The sequence below is a fragment of the Peromyscus leucopus genome, chromosome X (assembly GCF_004664715.2).
Source record: "Peromyscus leucopus breed LL Stock chromosome X, UCI_PerLeu_2.1, whole genome shotgun sequence".
NCBI lineage: Eukaryota > Metazoa > Chordata > Mammalia > Rodentia > Cricetidae > Peromyscus > Peromyscus leucopus.
Window position 1 is genome coordinate 24,288,366 of NC_051083.1, and position 16,266 is coordinate 24,304,631.

The window sequence follows — 16,266 nt, forward strand, 5'->3', positions numbered from 1 at the left end:
TGTATGTCTGTGTGTGTGTCTGTATCTGTGTGTCCATTATTTTAAAAACAAAAATAATGCCAGTTTTAGGAAGCAGAAGTTCTTACAGCTTGCCTCTCAGCCCTCACCAGCCAGGGGTGGCTGCAGAGTATTACTTCTGGTGCTTCTTCTAGGCCTTTGAAAAATACATTGTAAATAATATTCTTAGGGTTTTTTCCCCCAAAAGTTAAGTGAATTTTCTGCTTTGAAAACACGTTTTTAATATTCTCTTTCTTCCTTTTTTTGTTCCTTGTGTTCTGGAAAGTTTCTCTTTGATGACAAAACAAGACTTGTAGGCCGTGTCAGACTTAACTGGCAGTATGAAGAAGCTCGCAAAAGGTAAGAAGCACACTTTTACAGCCTGGCCTTCTGCTTGCTTGCTTGCTTTCTTCTGCGGAAAAAGGCTGAACATGTTTCTAGTGCCCACATTTTACTAGGAAGCAATGAATGAAATAGAAAAGAAAAGGTCCTTTATTCTTTATATCTTCATAATACACCTGGTGAACTTTCAAGTGCTCTTAAAATGTGAAATTCTTAGTATTTAAAGTTAAGATGATGTGAATCCATAAGAGACTGTTGCAGCCTTCTCTGTCATACCAGATACTTGGGAATCCTTTCCTGCCCTCCCTCTCATCCGACTTACAGATAGCATCCATCCATCAGGCCAGTGGAAGCAAACTGTTTTGTCTTTCACACACATTGGCATTAATCACTTAGATTGATACAGAAACCTATCCATCTAACCATCAAAAGTAGTTTGGTACTGATAGGTCAGCAGGTGATAGCAATATCTATTAGAGTTCATTTGTTGGAGACAAGTGACATCATTTGGGTTGACCTATATTATAGCTTACCTGCCTATGTTTATCACAGTTTGTGTCTTGGGTTTGTCTTTCCTCACTCCATCCCTTCCTCCAGTCTTTACCACAAAACATTGGTCATATCCTTTCACAATGCAATATTTTTGCCTCTGTGGTTTTAGTGTGTTGCCTTTCTCCTCAGGTGCTTAGGTTTTAATTTTCAATATTTGCATGGTTTATACCCCCTTTATTTAGAAACGGTTTCTCTATTATGCCTTATAGAACTAGAATTTAAAAACCAAATCATTTAAAATATGTGTTTCAGAAAACCATGCAACATAGATTTGAATTTTATTTCACTTTTATATGCCATGCTGAGAATATAACCCAGAGCATCAAGTATGTTGAGCAGTTGGCCTAGCACTGAGCTATATCCCAGCTGCTTTTTTATTTTGTATTTTCATACAGTGTCTCCCTAAGTTGGCTGGGCTGGCCTTGAACTCATGCTAGCCCAGGCAGGCCTTGAACCTGTGATCTTCTCATGTCAACCTTCTGAGGAGCTAGGATGATAGGCCTGTACACAAGGCTCAGATTGAAGGATAAAACATTCTATTTCGTTATGATTACATATTGTCTTAATATCTTGTGGGGGGGAGGGGCAGGCAGAGTGAGGGACTCCTTAGAAGCTTGACACTTGGACCAGTGTTCATTGAGATCTTGAAAATCACCTTTATGAAACTGTAACATTAATAGAGAAGCAAACCATCTGATTTCCTGCTGCAGCAGTAGCCTAAACCAAAACCTACTTTTTTTCTTTTTTTTTTAAACTGGGAAGCATCACACCAGCTCTCCCAGGACTTTTCAGAGTGGACTTGTGGTTGGCATTGAATTTCCTAAGTTCATTGGCTAGTCCTGGTTACCTCCCTGGTCATATGCTTCATTTTGCATGCATTCTTTTATGATAGCTTTGGGTGCTTGTGGGGGCGATTGTTTCTTCTGACCAGTCCTCTGCTCCTTCGTGCCTGTTTCGGAGTGGAACAGCCAAGTGTGGGTGCTGGAATTTGCTGTGCTGTATTAAACACAGAAAATAAATTATTGCTACACTTACAACCATAATTGTTATATGTTATTGTGACATTTACCAAATATAGCAAGTGACTTCTTTGTTCTAGAAGTGGTGTCAGTATGTACAAAGTCACCTTTTAGATGTCAAAAGTAATACATTTGGGCAAAAAGTTGAGGATTTAAGATTATTCAGTGGGTAGACACTGAATTTAATCATTACTTTGGCATCAAAGTATTCTTTCACAGTTGCTAGAACCCTGTTTAGATGTACTATAACTGCTTAGAAGAATCCAGGCCCCAGCACTTCTACCTTAGCAGCACATTAGAGGCTTCTCAGAAATGAAAGATAAACAAGATTCTGTAGGTATGATGAGTTTAAGCATCTCAAGATGGGCAGAGATGCTCCTAAATGATCTGAGGATGCCCACTTCCAACCCAGGATGCTGTGAGAAAGACTCAGGAAGGTCAAAGTGAGAGAAGGCATGGTGGGGATCAATAGAGGCCAACTACACACTGGAAGAGGCAACGAGATCTATTCTTTCCTAGAGGTTCTAGAAGGAACATAGTTCTGCTGACCTGTGGAACTGTAGTCAAATAGTATCGTTGTTTTAAGCCATTACAGTTGAGATCAGGTTTATTGTTGTTGTTGTTTGTTTTGTTTTTTGTTTTTGTATTTTGTACCAGTAAATTCAATACTTAAATTCAGTCCGTTGGATGTTGCTTGCTAACATTGATAAAAAGCAAGTCTTTTTACTTAGACTTCTGATTCATGCTAATAATTTCCAGAATTTCTCTTACAGATACTGTCAGACATCATGTTTTACCACCTGTCTGGGGATCCCTTAGCTTAATCAAGTTCACACATACAAAGTAACCGTTATACATATCCACTACAGAATCAGTTGTGGTTTTCCAGTTCTAAAGGGGGAGTGATGCTCTTACACATTTTGAAGAAGTCTTTCTTGAGTGTCTAGAATTGAGGTTGTTTTAAATAAACACAAGGTTATCAAAACTGTGGAGTTCTGGACAATGAAGGATTTTATGTGTGCTCAGATTTAAAGGAAGTCCCTAGGAGTGGAACTTATAATTCCAGGTGGTAGTGTGAGAATTCTGGAGAATTATCTGACCAGACTACCACTGTCAAGATTAACCTGTTTAATATTTTAACTCTGGGTTGAAATGTCCCAAGAGGGCTGCTTTTATCTTTCCCTCCTGTAATGACTCTTTGGATTCCTAAGGCAGTCCTTATGAGAGGAATATTTTCACATGTCTGACTTAAAATTTTTGGAATTTTTTTTGAAATTGGAAGAACAAATCTTCTTGAAGCAACCCTGATGACGCAGATGGCTCCATATTTTTAACCTAAGAGTACTTGGTCCAGAACTGTGCACAATTTGTAGCCATTTCCATGGAAACATTCGGCTCAGATAGGAACAAAACATGTGGTGCGTTCAGTTCCTGTCTTCAGTATTGCTGTCAGGATTGGTTCTGGTGTTCGTCGGTTGTCAGGATTCAGTGGTAGTATGATCCCAGTTGAATTTGATTAGTCACTTGGATTTACCCCTTCTTTTCTCAAGTGGCTTTGTATATGGGCTTTGACAAGTAAATAAAAGTGTGTTTGCTATCATGGCTCCATCTTTTCCATTTGGGTGAAGATAAGGAGTTGAAGACTTGCTGCTTCTCATTTTGGAAAGTTCCTATCTAAATGTCTGCCCTTCTCAAGGGGAGAAAATATTAGAGAGTATAGCTGAGGGACATGGTAGACACTAAGTAGTATATTGACAGATACTTCTTGTACTATGTGTTCTAAATGGAGACTTCCTGAATTTCCAAGGTAGACGTTAGTAGAATCCACACTGACCTGTCAGTATTCATTCATTCTACTAGAGATGTTGTCATGTATCCAATTATATCTCAGCTGAGATTTTCTTCGACCTTTCTTTCATAAAATGTAAACATTCACAAGAAGAAAACTGAGTGAAAATGTATGAGATGCCAGATCTGTGCCTGGAATTGAAATCTGAAGATACAAGTTTCTAAGTTGGCACCATGACAGTAGGATTTGTTGTTACTTGTCACCATCAAATGGAGTGACAGGTTTCCTGAAATTCTGTTTGCTATTCCAGAAAGCCACAGGATTTTAGAAACGGGAAATTACACAACAGATTGAAAATTTTAGGTAGAATTTGGGGGTTATTCTCGATGTGCTTCAAATGTTTTTAATATTAAAAGTACATTATTCCTAGAAAATTCAAACAATTAAATATTTCCCCACAAACTGTGAAAATCTAAGTAGTTTCCGCAACCTAAACACAGGTTTCCATTCATGGTTTAAGATGCTTTGGTTGTGACAGAAAAAAAAAAACATGTGATCAGATATCAGAACTGAATAGTTCATATTTTACTTCTGTGTTAGATCTGCTCAGGGAACAGAATTTAGAAATCATGTAATAAATGTGAAACCTGCAGTGAAATTTTGCTTTCATTTCTTCACTCTCAGGGTATAGGGAAACATATCTTTTATATTTTGTTTTTGTTTTTCAAGACAGGGTTTCTCTGTGTAGCTTTGCACCTTTCCTGGATCTCGCTCTGTAGACCAGGCTGGCCTTGAACTCACAAAGAGGAAACATATCTTTTAAAGTTGTTTTTTTTTTAAATGATTTTTAGAGACAGGGTTTCTCTGTGTAGCTTTGCACCTTTCCTGGATCTCTCTCTCTCTCTAGACCAGGCTGGCCTCGAACTCACAGAGATCCGCCTGGCTCTGCCTCCCAAGTGCTGGGATTAAAGGCGTGCGCCACCACCGCCCAGCGTCTTTTAAAGTTCTTTATTTGTGAAAGATTATATGTAGGCTGTGAGGACATAAGTCATTTGATCGATGTTTTACCTATCAAAAAGAAAAAGAAAAGTCAATAAAGCATATAGTGGATTTGTACAAAAAAGTAAGGAAGAAAATCCCTTCCCAATTTTATATGGCTTTTAGGACTCTTTAAAAATAAACGGGAAAGTTTTTTTTTTTCCTGGAAACCTTCATCAAGCACTTAATTTTATTGAACTAATACTTCAAAGAAAAGTCTTTCTGGAAATTGCTTTTTCTATAATGCTCAGAATTGAAATGATGGCCCTCCCAGGAATGGGCCTTCAAGCAGTGGATCAGCTTCCGGCATGGATCTAGAAGAAGGTGCACAGACCCTGGCACATCTGTGTTTTGCCTCAGGCAGGATATCTGCTTCCTCATGGAAACCTCCAGTAGTTAGGATGCTCCTTGCCTGTGGCTCAGTTCCAGGACCTTAGCCCAACAGACAAGGCATGATACTGAAAGGCCAGGGAACTGTGCTAGTGGTCAGTTGTTGGGGAAATCCTTCCTTGTAGTGCTTTTAGCTTCTAAAAGAGACAGACCACAGGCAGGTATGCCTCTTTTGGCTGAAGGGGGCTCAAAAGTTCACATCCAGAGTGTGGTCACAAAGAAGGGTGATTGCCTTTTCCAACGTGTCAATATTCTAGATTCTGAGGTAGTTTGAAAAGCAGCTTACAAGCATCTTCATTGTTGTGAAGTTGGAATTAACAAAGCAGTGTGCTTAAGCATGGAAATGCTTGCCTAGTTTTCAGCATGACCCAAACAACTTTTCCAGATGGGTTGCAAGAAATCATCCTCATCCGGATCTTGTTTCTGCTGGAGAAATTGGCCCTTCCTAGCACATTTTTTCCTGTAAGCTATGAAAAGTTATAGTACATGGTTTAACTTTGGCTGTTTTACTGGTTCATTATGCTTAAGGTGAGCAGGCTCTTTGAAAATTTCCCTGTATGCCTCCTCCCTCCAGTAATTAAGCCTTTCTGCTCATTGATTTTTCTAGATAGTGTGAATCCCTTGACATTTCCTGAGAAGGATAGAATTATCAGGAACTGGATCTTTTGTCACCCTCAGCAAGTTGAATCCTTGTAGATACCAGCTAACATAGAGCTGCCAGTCTCAATGGAGACTTCATCGCTTTGTATTTAAACCATAGGAAATTCAGAGTGCTCTGGTGGGATGACATATAGCTTAGTAATATGTGGTTACTAAGCATGCATGCTGTCCAGGAAATGGCTCCAGTAACACACACACACACACACACACACACACACACACACACACACACACAGAGGGGGGAGAGAGAGGGAAGGAAGGAGAGAGAGACACACACACACTAGTGTACATGCGTACACATACACACACACACGTACACATACACGTAGGACAAAAGTCCCTCTAAGAACTCAAAAGGAGTGCCTTTGAGAATGTGTCTGTTTGTGTCATAAGTGTGACAGATGTGGATAGTTTTAGCTTAGCTTAGATAGGCTTTCCTAAGAAGCAGATAAACTGAAATAAAAATCTGCTGTGAGGACATAGCCAGATTTTCCCATTAGTCGCCAAGTCTTTTATATTTATTTATTCTTTACCTTTGTCTTAGGCTATAGTAGATTGTTCTAGAAATTTTACTGGTTATAATGTCTAATTTGCCACTGGATTATTTATGGTCCTGCTCAGAGTCTGTTTTCCTTGGGCTTCAGTTATATATTACTGCCATAAATTTCTAATTCCACTAATTAGACATAGGTGGATACTTAAGCCCTGCTTAGTTGCCTCTGACATTACTTTTTTCCAGTGACATGATTTGGCCTCATTTTCTAGTACATTTTCAGGATATTAGTTTTAAGCTAGAAAACAACTTATCTAATAAAGCTACTTATGCACAAGTAGATTTTTTTTTACCTTTGTGGAGAACTGGGCTTGAGTAAAATGCATAAATGTAAGTTTTAGCCTGCAGACCCTTTTCTTTCTGTGACCATGAGTTTTAGGTTGGTTCTCTACCTGGAGAGGAGTTCTGTCTAATTCTCCATCCAGCCTTCGCAAGTCCCTGTGCACATATCTAGATCAGACAGAGCCTCATTTGGCACAGGGCTGGGCCACAGTTTATTTAATGCATGTGGAAACTCCAGTCAATTGATGACATCTAAGTGGAGCTCGGGTTTGAGAAAGATTCTGAGGACTGGACCCAGCAGGCAAGAAGCCAGACAACGGTTAGTGCCATGTGTCCTGGGCACAGGAAGTAGGCAGTCTCATGCGTGCTCCTGCCCTGCCTCTGCCATTCCCATTTTAGTGAAGAACAACATCCTGTCAGTGCCTGGTGTAACTCCCTAAAGGTCAGTTAGCACCTTCCAGACTGGGCAGAGTTGCAGAGGAGGAAGCTCTGAGAGTCCTGGCTGTTCAACTTGAGTGAGCAGCAGAAGAGCCCAGAGGGCTTGCCAAGACCCCCAACCTCATGGCGTAGGAGTCAGTAGATCTGGGATTGGGCCTGATGGTTGCCTTTCTAACCGCTCCCAGGTGATCCTGAGGCGCCAGTCCTGAGGCTCCACTTTTTTTTTTTTTTATAATCACTGCCTTAAGGCGCTGTGGTGCCTGACACTTACATGTTCTCACAGATTTCTGTCATCTCAATGAAGTCTTTGGATTTCGCTTTTCAGGCATGCGTGCCAAACTTCGTACTCCACAGCACTGGGTTCATGTTGGGTCTGGCATTCCTAGTTTTTTTTCTTAAAGAACCCTTATCTAAAACATACTGCTCACACTTTTAAGTATGTTTTCAAAACATGAGCAATGTCTATTTTATTTAATCTGAATTCAACACCACTTCAGGGCACAAGAGATGAAATGTGTTTGCCAGGCAAGCACTTGGAAATTCAGGGCCAGGGAAGGGTTCAAGCACTCAGCTTTTGTTGAGTATTTGCCCCTCCTTAAGGCACTTTTCAATCCCACCTGGCCAAGGGCTCTGGGGCAGGAAGGAACAGATGTGGAGCCTGCGGCCCCAGAGCTGTACTTTTCTGAAACATTCCTGATGGATGAATTTTCCTCCTGTTATTTCCTCAATGTGTCTGTTAGTGCTTACCCCTGGACAAGGGGGCAGAAAGGCAGAGGCATCTCTTGGATGAAAGTTTAAATACTGATGGTGGTGGGAAAAGGAGACATGAGCAGCTTCCTTTCTCTCTGGGATGACATTGAGTAGGAAACAGAGTGTGGACATGTTGAGGATTGCTACCTTTTTGTCAATTCTTTAAAACAAGTACAATGTAATTATTGTCACCTCTCAGCTCAGAAAAGGAGCAATTACAAAGGACTTCTGCAGTGCTTTCGTGACTCCTCATTTCCAAATGCTATTAAGTTGAAGGTCGGAGCAATTATCATCATTTATTTAACCAAGTGAGCTTATGGAGTCAACAATGGTGAAGTAAATGTGTCCACATCAGGTTTTCTGTTCATTCCTATCTCTTCCTGCCCCTCTCTGCCTCAGAGTCTCCAATATTCAGCAGCAGCTGGCTCAGCTGGCTAACGAGTCATGGCCAGGCATGGCCGAGGCCGACAGAGACCGGCTGCAGCTCATCAAAGAAAAGGAGGCCCTGCTGCAGGAGCTGCAGCTCATTATTCAGCAGCCGAGGTCGGCAGAAGATGTGGCCCGGCTGGAAGAAGAAAGGAGGCGCCTGGAGGAGGAGATCCAACGTGCTCGGGCCACATCTGCACAGGGAGCCACGGAAAGGTGTGTGGCTTTGCAGGATTTGGGGGTCAGAGGGTAACACTTGTAGAAATGAACCAACTCGGAACACTAAATGAATGGCTTGTATATGGTTTGAGGAGTTTCTTAATTGATACATGTTGAACAGTCATTCTGTAAAATACTTGAGCCCAGAAATGATTCCAATTTTGGTATATTTTATTTTATTTAAAAACTTTTAATATATTTTTATTTATTTTATATATGTGTGTATATGAATGAATATGTGTGTGTGCCACAGTACTAGTGTGATGGTCCCAGGACAACTGGCAGCAGTCAGTTCTCCTTTTATAATGTGGGTCCTGGGGATCAAACCCAGGTCACCAGGCTTGGCAGCAGATTACCTGTGAACTGTCTCACTGGCCCTAGAGTATTTTATTTCTATATTTAATTATTTTTACATACTCCTTAATCATCAAGCTACAACCCCTAGAATCCTTTCTCCATCTCTTCATTCTTTTTTCTCTTCTCATTCCTTTCCTCTTCCCTCCCTTCCTTCATTTCTTTCTTCCTTCATTGTTTGAGACAGGGTCTTATGTACCCACACTGGCTTCCAACTTGCTGTGTAGCTAACTTTAGCCTTGCATTACTGATCCTCCTGCCTCTACCACTCAGGTCCTGGATCACAGGCATGTGCCTCCTCTTGGGACTGTTGGGACTGGAGGTTTTTTTTTTTTTTTTCAATATTTTTGTAGAGATACTCCTATGAATTTCTAATCTGGAAATCTAAAATCCGAAATGCTCCAAAATCCTAAATCTACATCATACTTAGGTGACAAAGCAGCTTGAGAGTCTGCATCCATTCAAATTTGGGACTCCCAGATCAGGGGTGTTCCACTTCCCCTGAGAACAGTGACTATCTGGCATATTTCCTACAGAATGTGTGGGAAGTGGAATCATGTGCCTTCTGTGCCATGAGAGGTGCTAGCTGCTTTCTATGGTTCTTGGTATCAACTCAGAACTGGGACATGAAAGCCAGGGGTGATGATTCACACCTGTAATCCCAGCACTTAGATGTGGAATAATTGTCTTGAGTTTGAGACCTGCTTAGGGTACATAGTGAGTTTCAGAGTTTGATAGTGGGCTACAGAGTGACATCTTATCTCCAGAAAAAGAGAAACATAAAGAAGTGGGTGGAGGACAGTGATCGAGAGGGAAGAAGGACAAGCACCATTTACACTGTTCCCTTTCTGGTGTGGGTGCTTGGTTTTCTGCCTGTGTTTGCAGAGCAGTGCCTGTGTAGGATCGGAGGCAACTACAGGAAGATTGGGGGGGGGGGGAAGGCAGGTGGTGTTCCAGCTCCAAAACAGGGAGCCTCTGTTGCCTGGGGGGGAGGGAATTGCTCCCTGTAGCATTGTGGGTGTCTCCATATTGCTTTTATCTCCAACTTTGATTTCTAGCCAGGGAAGGCAGCTTTTTCTTTTGCAGTAGGAAGTCGGCAGCCTTTTGTGAGTCCGTTTCTGAACGTGCTTCTCCTCAGTTACTCTTGAGACTCTTTCAAGCACAAGACACGTGAAGCCTGTGTCTTTTGTATTCTCTGATGCCAAGTTGTTCAGCCTTTCATCATGTGCCACGTCTCCTGGTTTCCATTTGCTGCCTGCGATTGTGGAGTGTGCCGAAGGCTGGGTCTGCTTTCCACATTTAACAGCTGTCAGTGCTTTATCTGTGGCTATCTGCCGAACTTTGGGGAACCCCCCCCACTCTTTGTTAATACACTGGCTTGTTCTGATTTAGTATATTGACATGACCCTAAATTGTATCTTTCTGAGCATTGTCTACATAAAGTCATAGAGTTTAAGTAATCAGAATTGCTTGACCTATGCCCATACATATAGTGGCGATTTCATTATGACTTCCTTTTTATTTTTTGTTCATCTGTTTGTTTTGAGACAGGGTCTTACTGTGTGGTTCTGGCTATATATACTCACTATGTAAAACAGGCTGATCTCAAACTCATAGAGATCCACTTGCCTCTGAATGCTGAGATTAAAACATGCACTACTACACCCACTTTCACTGTGACTTCTGACTGTTCTTTGTATTGCCTAGCAATCTTGATGTTTGGATGCTTGTTGTTAATCTTTACAGTAGATGAATGGTGGACTGGAGGGACTTGGGGCTCAGCACTCATGGCAGCATTGGAAGGAAGAGGTAGGGTTTGGAGAGTTCAGTTTAGCCTAGTAATGAGCAGAATGAATTTCAATTTGCCTGAGATAACAATATCCCCTACCATCTCACTCCAAACCTAGAGCTGAGTCTGAATCTCAAACAGCACAGTGCTACTGAACTTTTCTTCTGTGCTTTTGAGCTTCTGTGCTTTCTTAGCTAAACATTACCTTCTCTTCAACCTTGGTATTCTCTTTTATATGTTCTGGATAGGAGGGCCTAGAGTTCATGTTGGTCTTGGTTCAGCAGGGTGGATTTAGTCTACAAATGGAGCCTGCCTCCTCAGAACCTCTACCTACACACCCTTGACTATGGTTTCTTTCCCCATGTGAAGTTCAACACTTGCCAGTGCTGTGGGCCCAGAGTATACATCTGCAGAACTCCCTGAAGACACTGTTAGCTCCAGTGACTGGGACCAAGGGATGAGATAGCAAAGCTGGACTAGTTTTCATCCAGCTGGTGGTCTCTTGTGGGACGAGCTTGGGTAGTCAGTTCTGGGGCAAGAGCCTTCAATGAGAGCTCAGTAGATCCAAGTGAATTCCCTAATCTGCTACAAAGTGACCTTGGTTACAAGAGAATATACATGTATGATAAGTACCTCTCTACTTTACACTTCGTATCAACTGCTGAGTATAAGATGAAACCAAATGCCCCAAAGGGTATCTTCAGCTGTTGACAGGTTCTGCAAAGTGGATGCTGGCCACATTTCTTAGTGTCACTTCCTACCAATTTAAGTGTGGGATCACTTTAAGGGTAGGAGGTTTCTCGTGGCACAGTCTTTATGGTTAGACCCAGAGTGGAGGTGGCACAGAGGGACTGAGGCTAGCTTCTTCTGGCTAAGTTGGGGTAGCTAAATGATCAGGACCCAATCTTTGCCTGTCTCAGCTTCAAAGTCATTCATAAAGGGTTATGGTTAGAAACCCGAGTGAGAGAACATAATTGAAGCTCACTTTCTTTTACTCTTTCTCCATTTTCTGGAAAAGAAACTACAGATGAGAGTTTAGTGCCTTTTCCATTGCTAAGCCTTGGGTAGGAATTTAAACATGACCCCAAATTTGGGAAATGTTTTATGGTGAAAAGATGCCCCCCTTCTTGTCACATGTCAACAACAGAATAAGAATGCTGGGAAGTCGAAGCATTGGAATCTGATAAATTGCCCTACCTTTAGGTTCAGGCTGACGGCCAAGCTTTGAACTTCCATAGCCAAGGCAAATTACTTTCATTCCATGAGTGTTTGCTTCCTCATCTGATAAATGGGATAAAATCAAGTGAGTGACAGGAAATGAGGTGTGGCATGATTCCAAGTGTTACGGGTATTGTCCTTTCTTTTTTCCCCTTTCCTTTTCCTTTTTCTTTCTTTCTTTTTTTGTTTTTCGAGACAGGGTTTCTCTGTGTAGCTTTTGCACCTTTTCTGGAACTCACTTGTTAGCCTAGGCTGGCCTCGAACTCACAGAGATCCACCTGGCTCTGCCTGCCAAGTGCTGGGATTAAAGGCGGGCACCACCACCGCCTGGCTTGTATTGACCTTTCTTAGGCACTAATATAAGACTTCTAAATATCATATTAAAATAGTTCACCCAAGAGGGCATTGTGTTGCTAAAGTTTTCTTTGGACAAATAATAAAATGTTTTCCTTCAAAATTATAAGTAAGTAGAATCTTAAAACTATTACGTTAAGCTGGGAGGTAGTGGTACACACCTTTAATCCCAGCACTCTGGAGGCAGAGCCAGGCAGATCTCTGTGACTATTACATTAAAAAGAATATATTATAGCTCTTCTTAAGTTGTTGGATCCCAGAATGGCTTTTCACTGTTAAAATTACTAAGGACTCTCAAAGAGCTTGTACTGGTTTTTATCTGTCAATAATTAATGATTTAGAAATTATTTTGACATTGTTATTTGATAACAAAGCCTTATTAGAAATAAAAATTTTATGGCTGATAATGTTTTTGAAGTAAAAAAAAAAGAGAGAGAATAGTACTTTAACATTTTTTTGTAATAAACTTTTTAAACATCTGGCTTTCTAGAAGGCAGCTGCTAGAGCATTTAGCCTGTTGTTATGTTGTTTGTGGTGAACACATGAATAGTTTTCTGCTCACAGATATGTCATGAAGAAGAGGAGATATTTTAGGATCTCTGACAGTATATCAGGGATTCCCCCAGGGTCTGTGGACCATAATTTGAAAGTCATTGGTTTTAATGTATGTTATTCAGCTTTAAAGTGTGTTCTGTAATGAGTGGCTCCAGTTATGAAGATGTTTGAATCAGTGAAAAATGTTATAGAGCCTGTTTTAATATAATGTCAATGGAACTTTACATAGTTTTTGCTTAAGAGGGCCTAGGATGAAGGAGTTGGATTTGCTGTAAGGAATCCCAGCAAATCAATGCATGCTGTGTGCACTTGAGCCAAGCTTGTTCTGTCTATTCTCTTATCCATTTACCCTGTCATCCTTCACTCACCTTAACCACCATTCATATGCCCATTCACACACTCGCCTGTCCATCCACCTGCCCTCCTACTTGTCCACTCACCTGTTCGTCTCTTCATCCATCCATAGACTAACTTACTCTTTCTATCATCCACTTGCTCCAACCATGTATATATCAAGTATCTACAGTATTTCATCCAACATAGAGTTCCAGGGATGTATTTTCTAAATAAGACAAAACTATTTTTATTATGTTGCCATTTATAATGTATGCCTTTGGAATTAACTTAATCATTCCAACCTGAATTATTTACAGGGAATTTAGATTTGAATTTCTCCTCTGTCCCTCTTTCTCTTTCTTTTCTCTTACTCTTCTCTTTCCCTTCCTCCTTTCCTTTGCTTCTACTTCTTCTCCATATTGGGATGGGAATGGAATCCAGGTCCATAGGCACACTGGGCAAATATATCATTGAACTACATTCCTAACTCTTCCTTATAACTAAATTCCTTGTTATAAAAAGAATTTCCCTGCCTTTTAGACCCAACAAATGACTATTTTTGTATCTATAGGATTCTACTTCAGGAAAAAAGAAACTGTCTGCTTATGCAGCTGGAAGAAGCTACACGTTTAACGTCATATCTCCAGTCCCAGTTAAAGAGGTAAGCTATTTTTGGAGGGAAATGTATACTTAATAATTTTATTATTAGATTGTGGAGACATGTATTGTATTACAATAACATGTGCATAAACTTCATAGTTTGTTTTAGCTTTGATTTTCTATTAGTAGTAATTAGAACCTGAAGTGGGATTAAACAGAGTAGAAAAGTAGATACATTTTGTTTTTGTACATAACTTGTACATACAACTCAGATAAAATGAGGAGAACCATATTTGCTTTCAGAATAAGTAAGTATGTTTACACACGCCTATAATTCTATCATGTGGAAGGCTGAGGCAGGAGGACATGGAGTTCAATTATGAAGTCAAGTTTATTAAAACAATGTATAATTTACTTAGCAGCTTCAAAAGCACTCATCTGTGCACATTTTTATTATGGGGCCTTTGTAAAAGCAACATCTGGATGCATAATGGCAGCTCCCCTTGTCAAGCATTTACTGTATTGTGAAGCAGGATGTGGAGGGCTTTGTATGAATGACATTATCAGTTACTCCTACAACTCAGGAAAGAGTCTGCTGTTGTGTGCTGAGTGTCATTCAAAGGCGATAAGAAGCAAACTCTGCTCAGATGCTCTCAAGCTTAGAACTGCATTCCTGTTGACTCTGTTCTTCCCTGAGGCTACAGCCCAGCTACCATGTGGTGGGTAGTGGGAGCAGCATGTGTTTTTCTGAAACCATGGCTCTTTCGTTTCAGCCTATCTGCCAGCACCCTGACTATGTCCTCTGGGAGCAGCCGTGGGTCCCTGGCCTCCAGCAGGGGCTCACTGGCCTCCAGCCGTGGCTCCCTCAGCTCCATCAGCTTCACAGACATCTACGGCCTCCCACAGTATGAGAAGGCTGATGCTGAGTGTGGCCAGCTTCTGCGCTTCGATCTGATCCCCTTTGATTCCCTGGGGCGTGATGTCCCCTTCACAGACCCACAGAGCCACTCGGGCTTCCACAAGCAGAGGAGGTCCCTGGATACACCCCAGTCTCTGGCCTCACTGTCCTCTCGCTCCTCCTTGTCCTCTCTGTCACCCCCCAGCTCTCCCTTAGACACACCCTTCCTCCCAGCTTCGAGGGACTCCCCTCTGGCACAGATGACTGACAGCTTTGAGGTGCAAGGCCTGGGAACACTGGACAGACTGCGGTCACAGGCCTCTACTCTAGGAGATGAAGATTTGCAGGGAACTGCGACACTTCAGCCACATGGAAACCCTGTGGATGGGGAAGGACCCCGTGAGCGTGAGCGGGGACCTCAACTTGTGGCTCCCACTAGTGGAAGTAAGTGGTAATGGGAAGAAAGGCCTGAGTTTCTGGGGGAGTGGGTAGGGGGGCTGTGGCCTTGAGGCTGGTGACTTTTGAGTTTCAGTATATTAATAGGGCTAGGAAGAATCCAGATCTTCATTTTAATAGTCTTTCTTGACTATGTCAGGAAAGATTGACATTGATGAATTTGTATTCAGCTCATTTATGGAATGTACTTAATTGTTGAAAAATAACGTTAAGATCTACATAATCTTATTCATAGGCATTCATGTTCAAACACAAATAGTTAGTAGGACCTCAGTGCACTCAGCAGTGCTTGTGCTAAGATGGAACTTTCTGTGTATACTCTCCTCAGACCAGCATGTAGACTTGAATCTGATTGCTTCCTGGTAGAAATGTCTGCTTCCTCTGTCACAAAGTGGCTATTGACACTTTGACTTTTTTCTTTAGCCACATGCCCTTGTTTCTAAGTATATAATTCTATAATATGTGGAACTAATTCTGATTGTGCCATTTCAGAAGACACTCCAGTTAGCACCTAGTCATTTCTCTGTTGTTCTCCAGATAGAGGACCACCAGACTATATAGGACTCTTCATCTACTCAATTGTGTTAGTTCAACCCCTTATTGATACTTCAGTGCTGTTTGAGAAACTGCTGACTACTGTAATGTAACATCAAGAACAAGGTTTCCTGTACCTGAAGTTCAGCCCATGTAGTCAACTTTCATTACACAGCAAAAATATTCTAGACATTCAATTTAGGCTAATAGTGTGGTGGCTCTTTCCTCCCTGACTGGAGGGGAATTTGGCAGTGTCTGGAGAGACACTGGTCTCTCACAAATGGGCAGAAGGCATACTTTTGGTACCTAGTGGATTGAGGCTAAAGAGGTTGCTAAGCCTTCTATAATACATAGTGCAGCCCCTACAACAGCAAAAATGGTTTAGCCCAAGATGTTAGTAATGTAGAGGCTGAGAATCCTGAGAAGCATTCTGTTGACTGTATCCAACAGAGGGTCACAAATAAAACTGGAATACAGAAGTAATGTGGTATAGTGGAAACAGCTTCAAACAAGCAGTCTCAGGCCAAATTTCTGTTCCCTGTCATGTTGACCTCTAGTTCTGTGACCTTCCTTGAATTGTCCCACATTTCTTGCCCTCAAACAAGGTGACCTTTATGGCTTCTTCCATTTGCCACTGCTTTGTTATCTAAGAGATAAATTGATTGAAAGATTGATATAAAGATCAATTTACCTTATATAGCAGTCTGCTAGCATTTA

General features: G+C 41.4%; 1 protein-coding gene across 2 annotated transcripts in view; it reads left to right on the forward strand.

Annotated features, from left to right (window-relative positions):
- The window catches only part of Wwc3 (WWC family member 3), a 109,065-nt gene that overhangs the window by 73,924 nt on the left and 18,875 nt on the right, over window positions 1–16,266 (forward strand). For both annotated transcript variants that reach the window (XM_028885936.2, XM_028885937.2), the window contains exons 8-11: window positions 284–357; window positions 8,210–8,452; window positions 13,633–13,722; window positions 14,435–15,003. In XM_028885936.2, coding sequence (XP_028741769.1) covers window positions 284–357; window positions 8,210–8,452; window positions 13,633–13,722; window positions 14,435–15,003 — 976 coding nt within the window. The remainder of the gene's footprint in view (window positions 1–283; window positions 358–8,209; window positions 8,453–13,632; window positions 13,723–14,434; window positions 15,004–16,266) is intronic.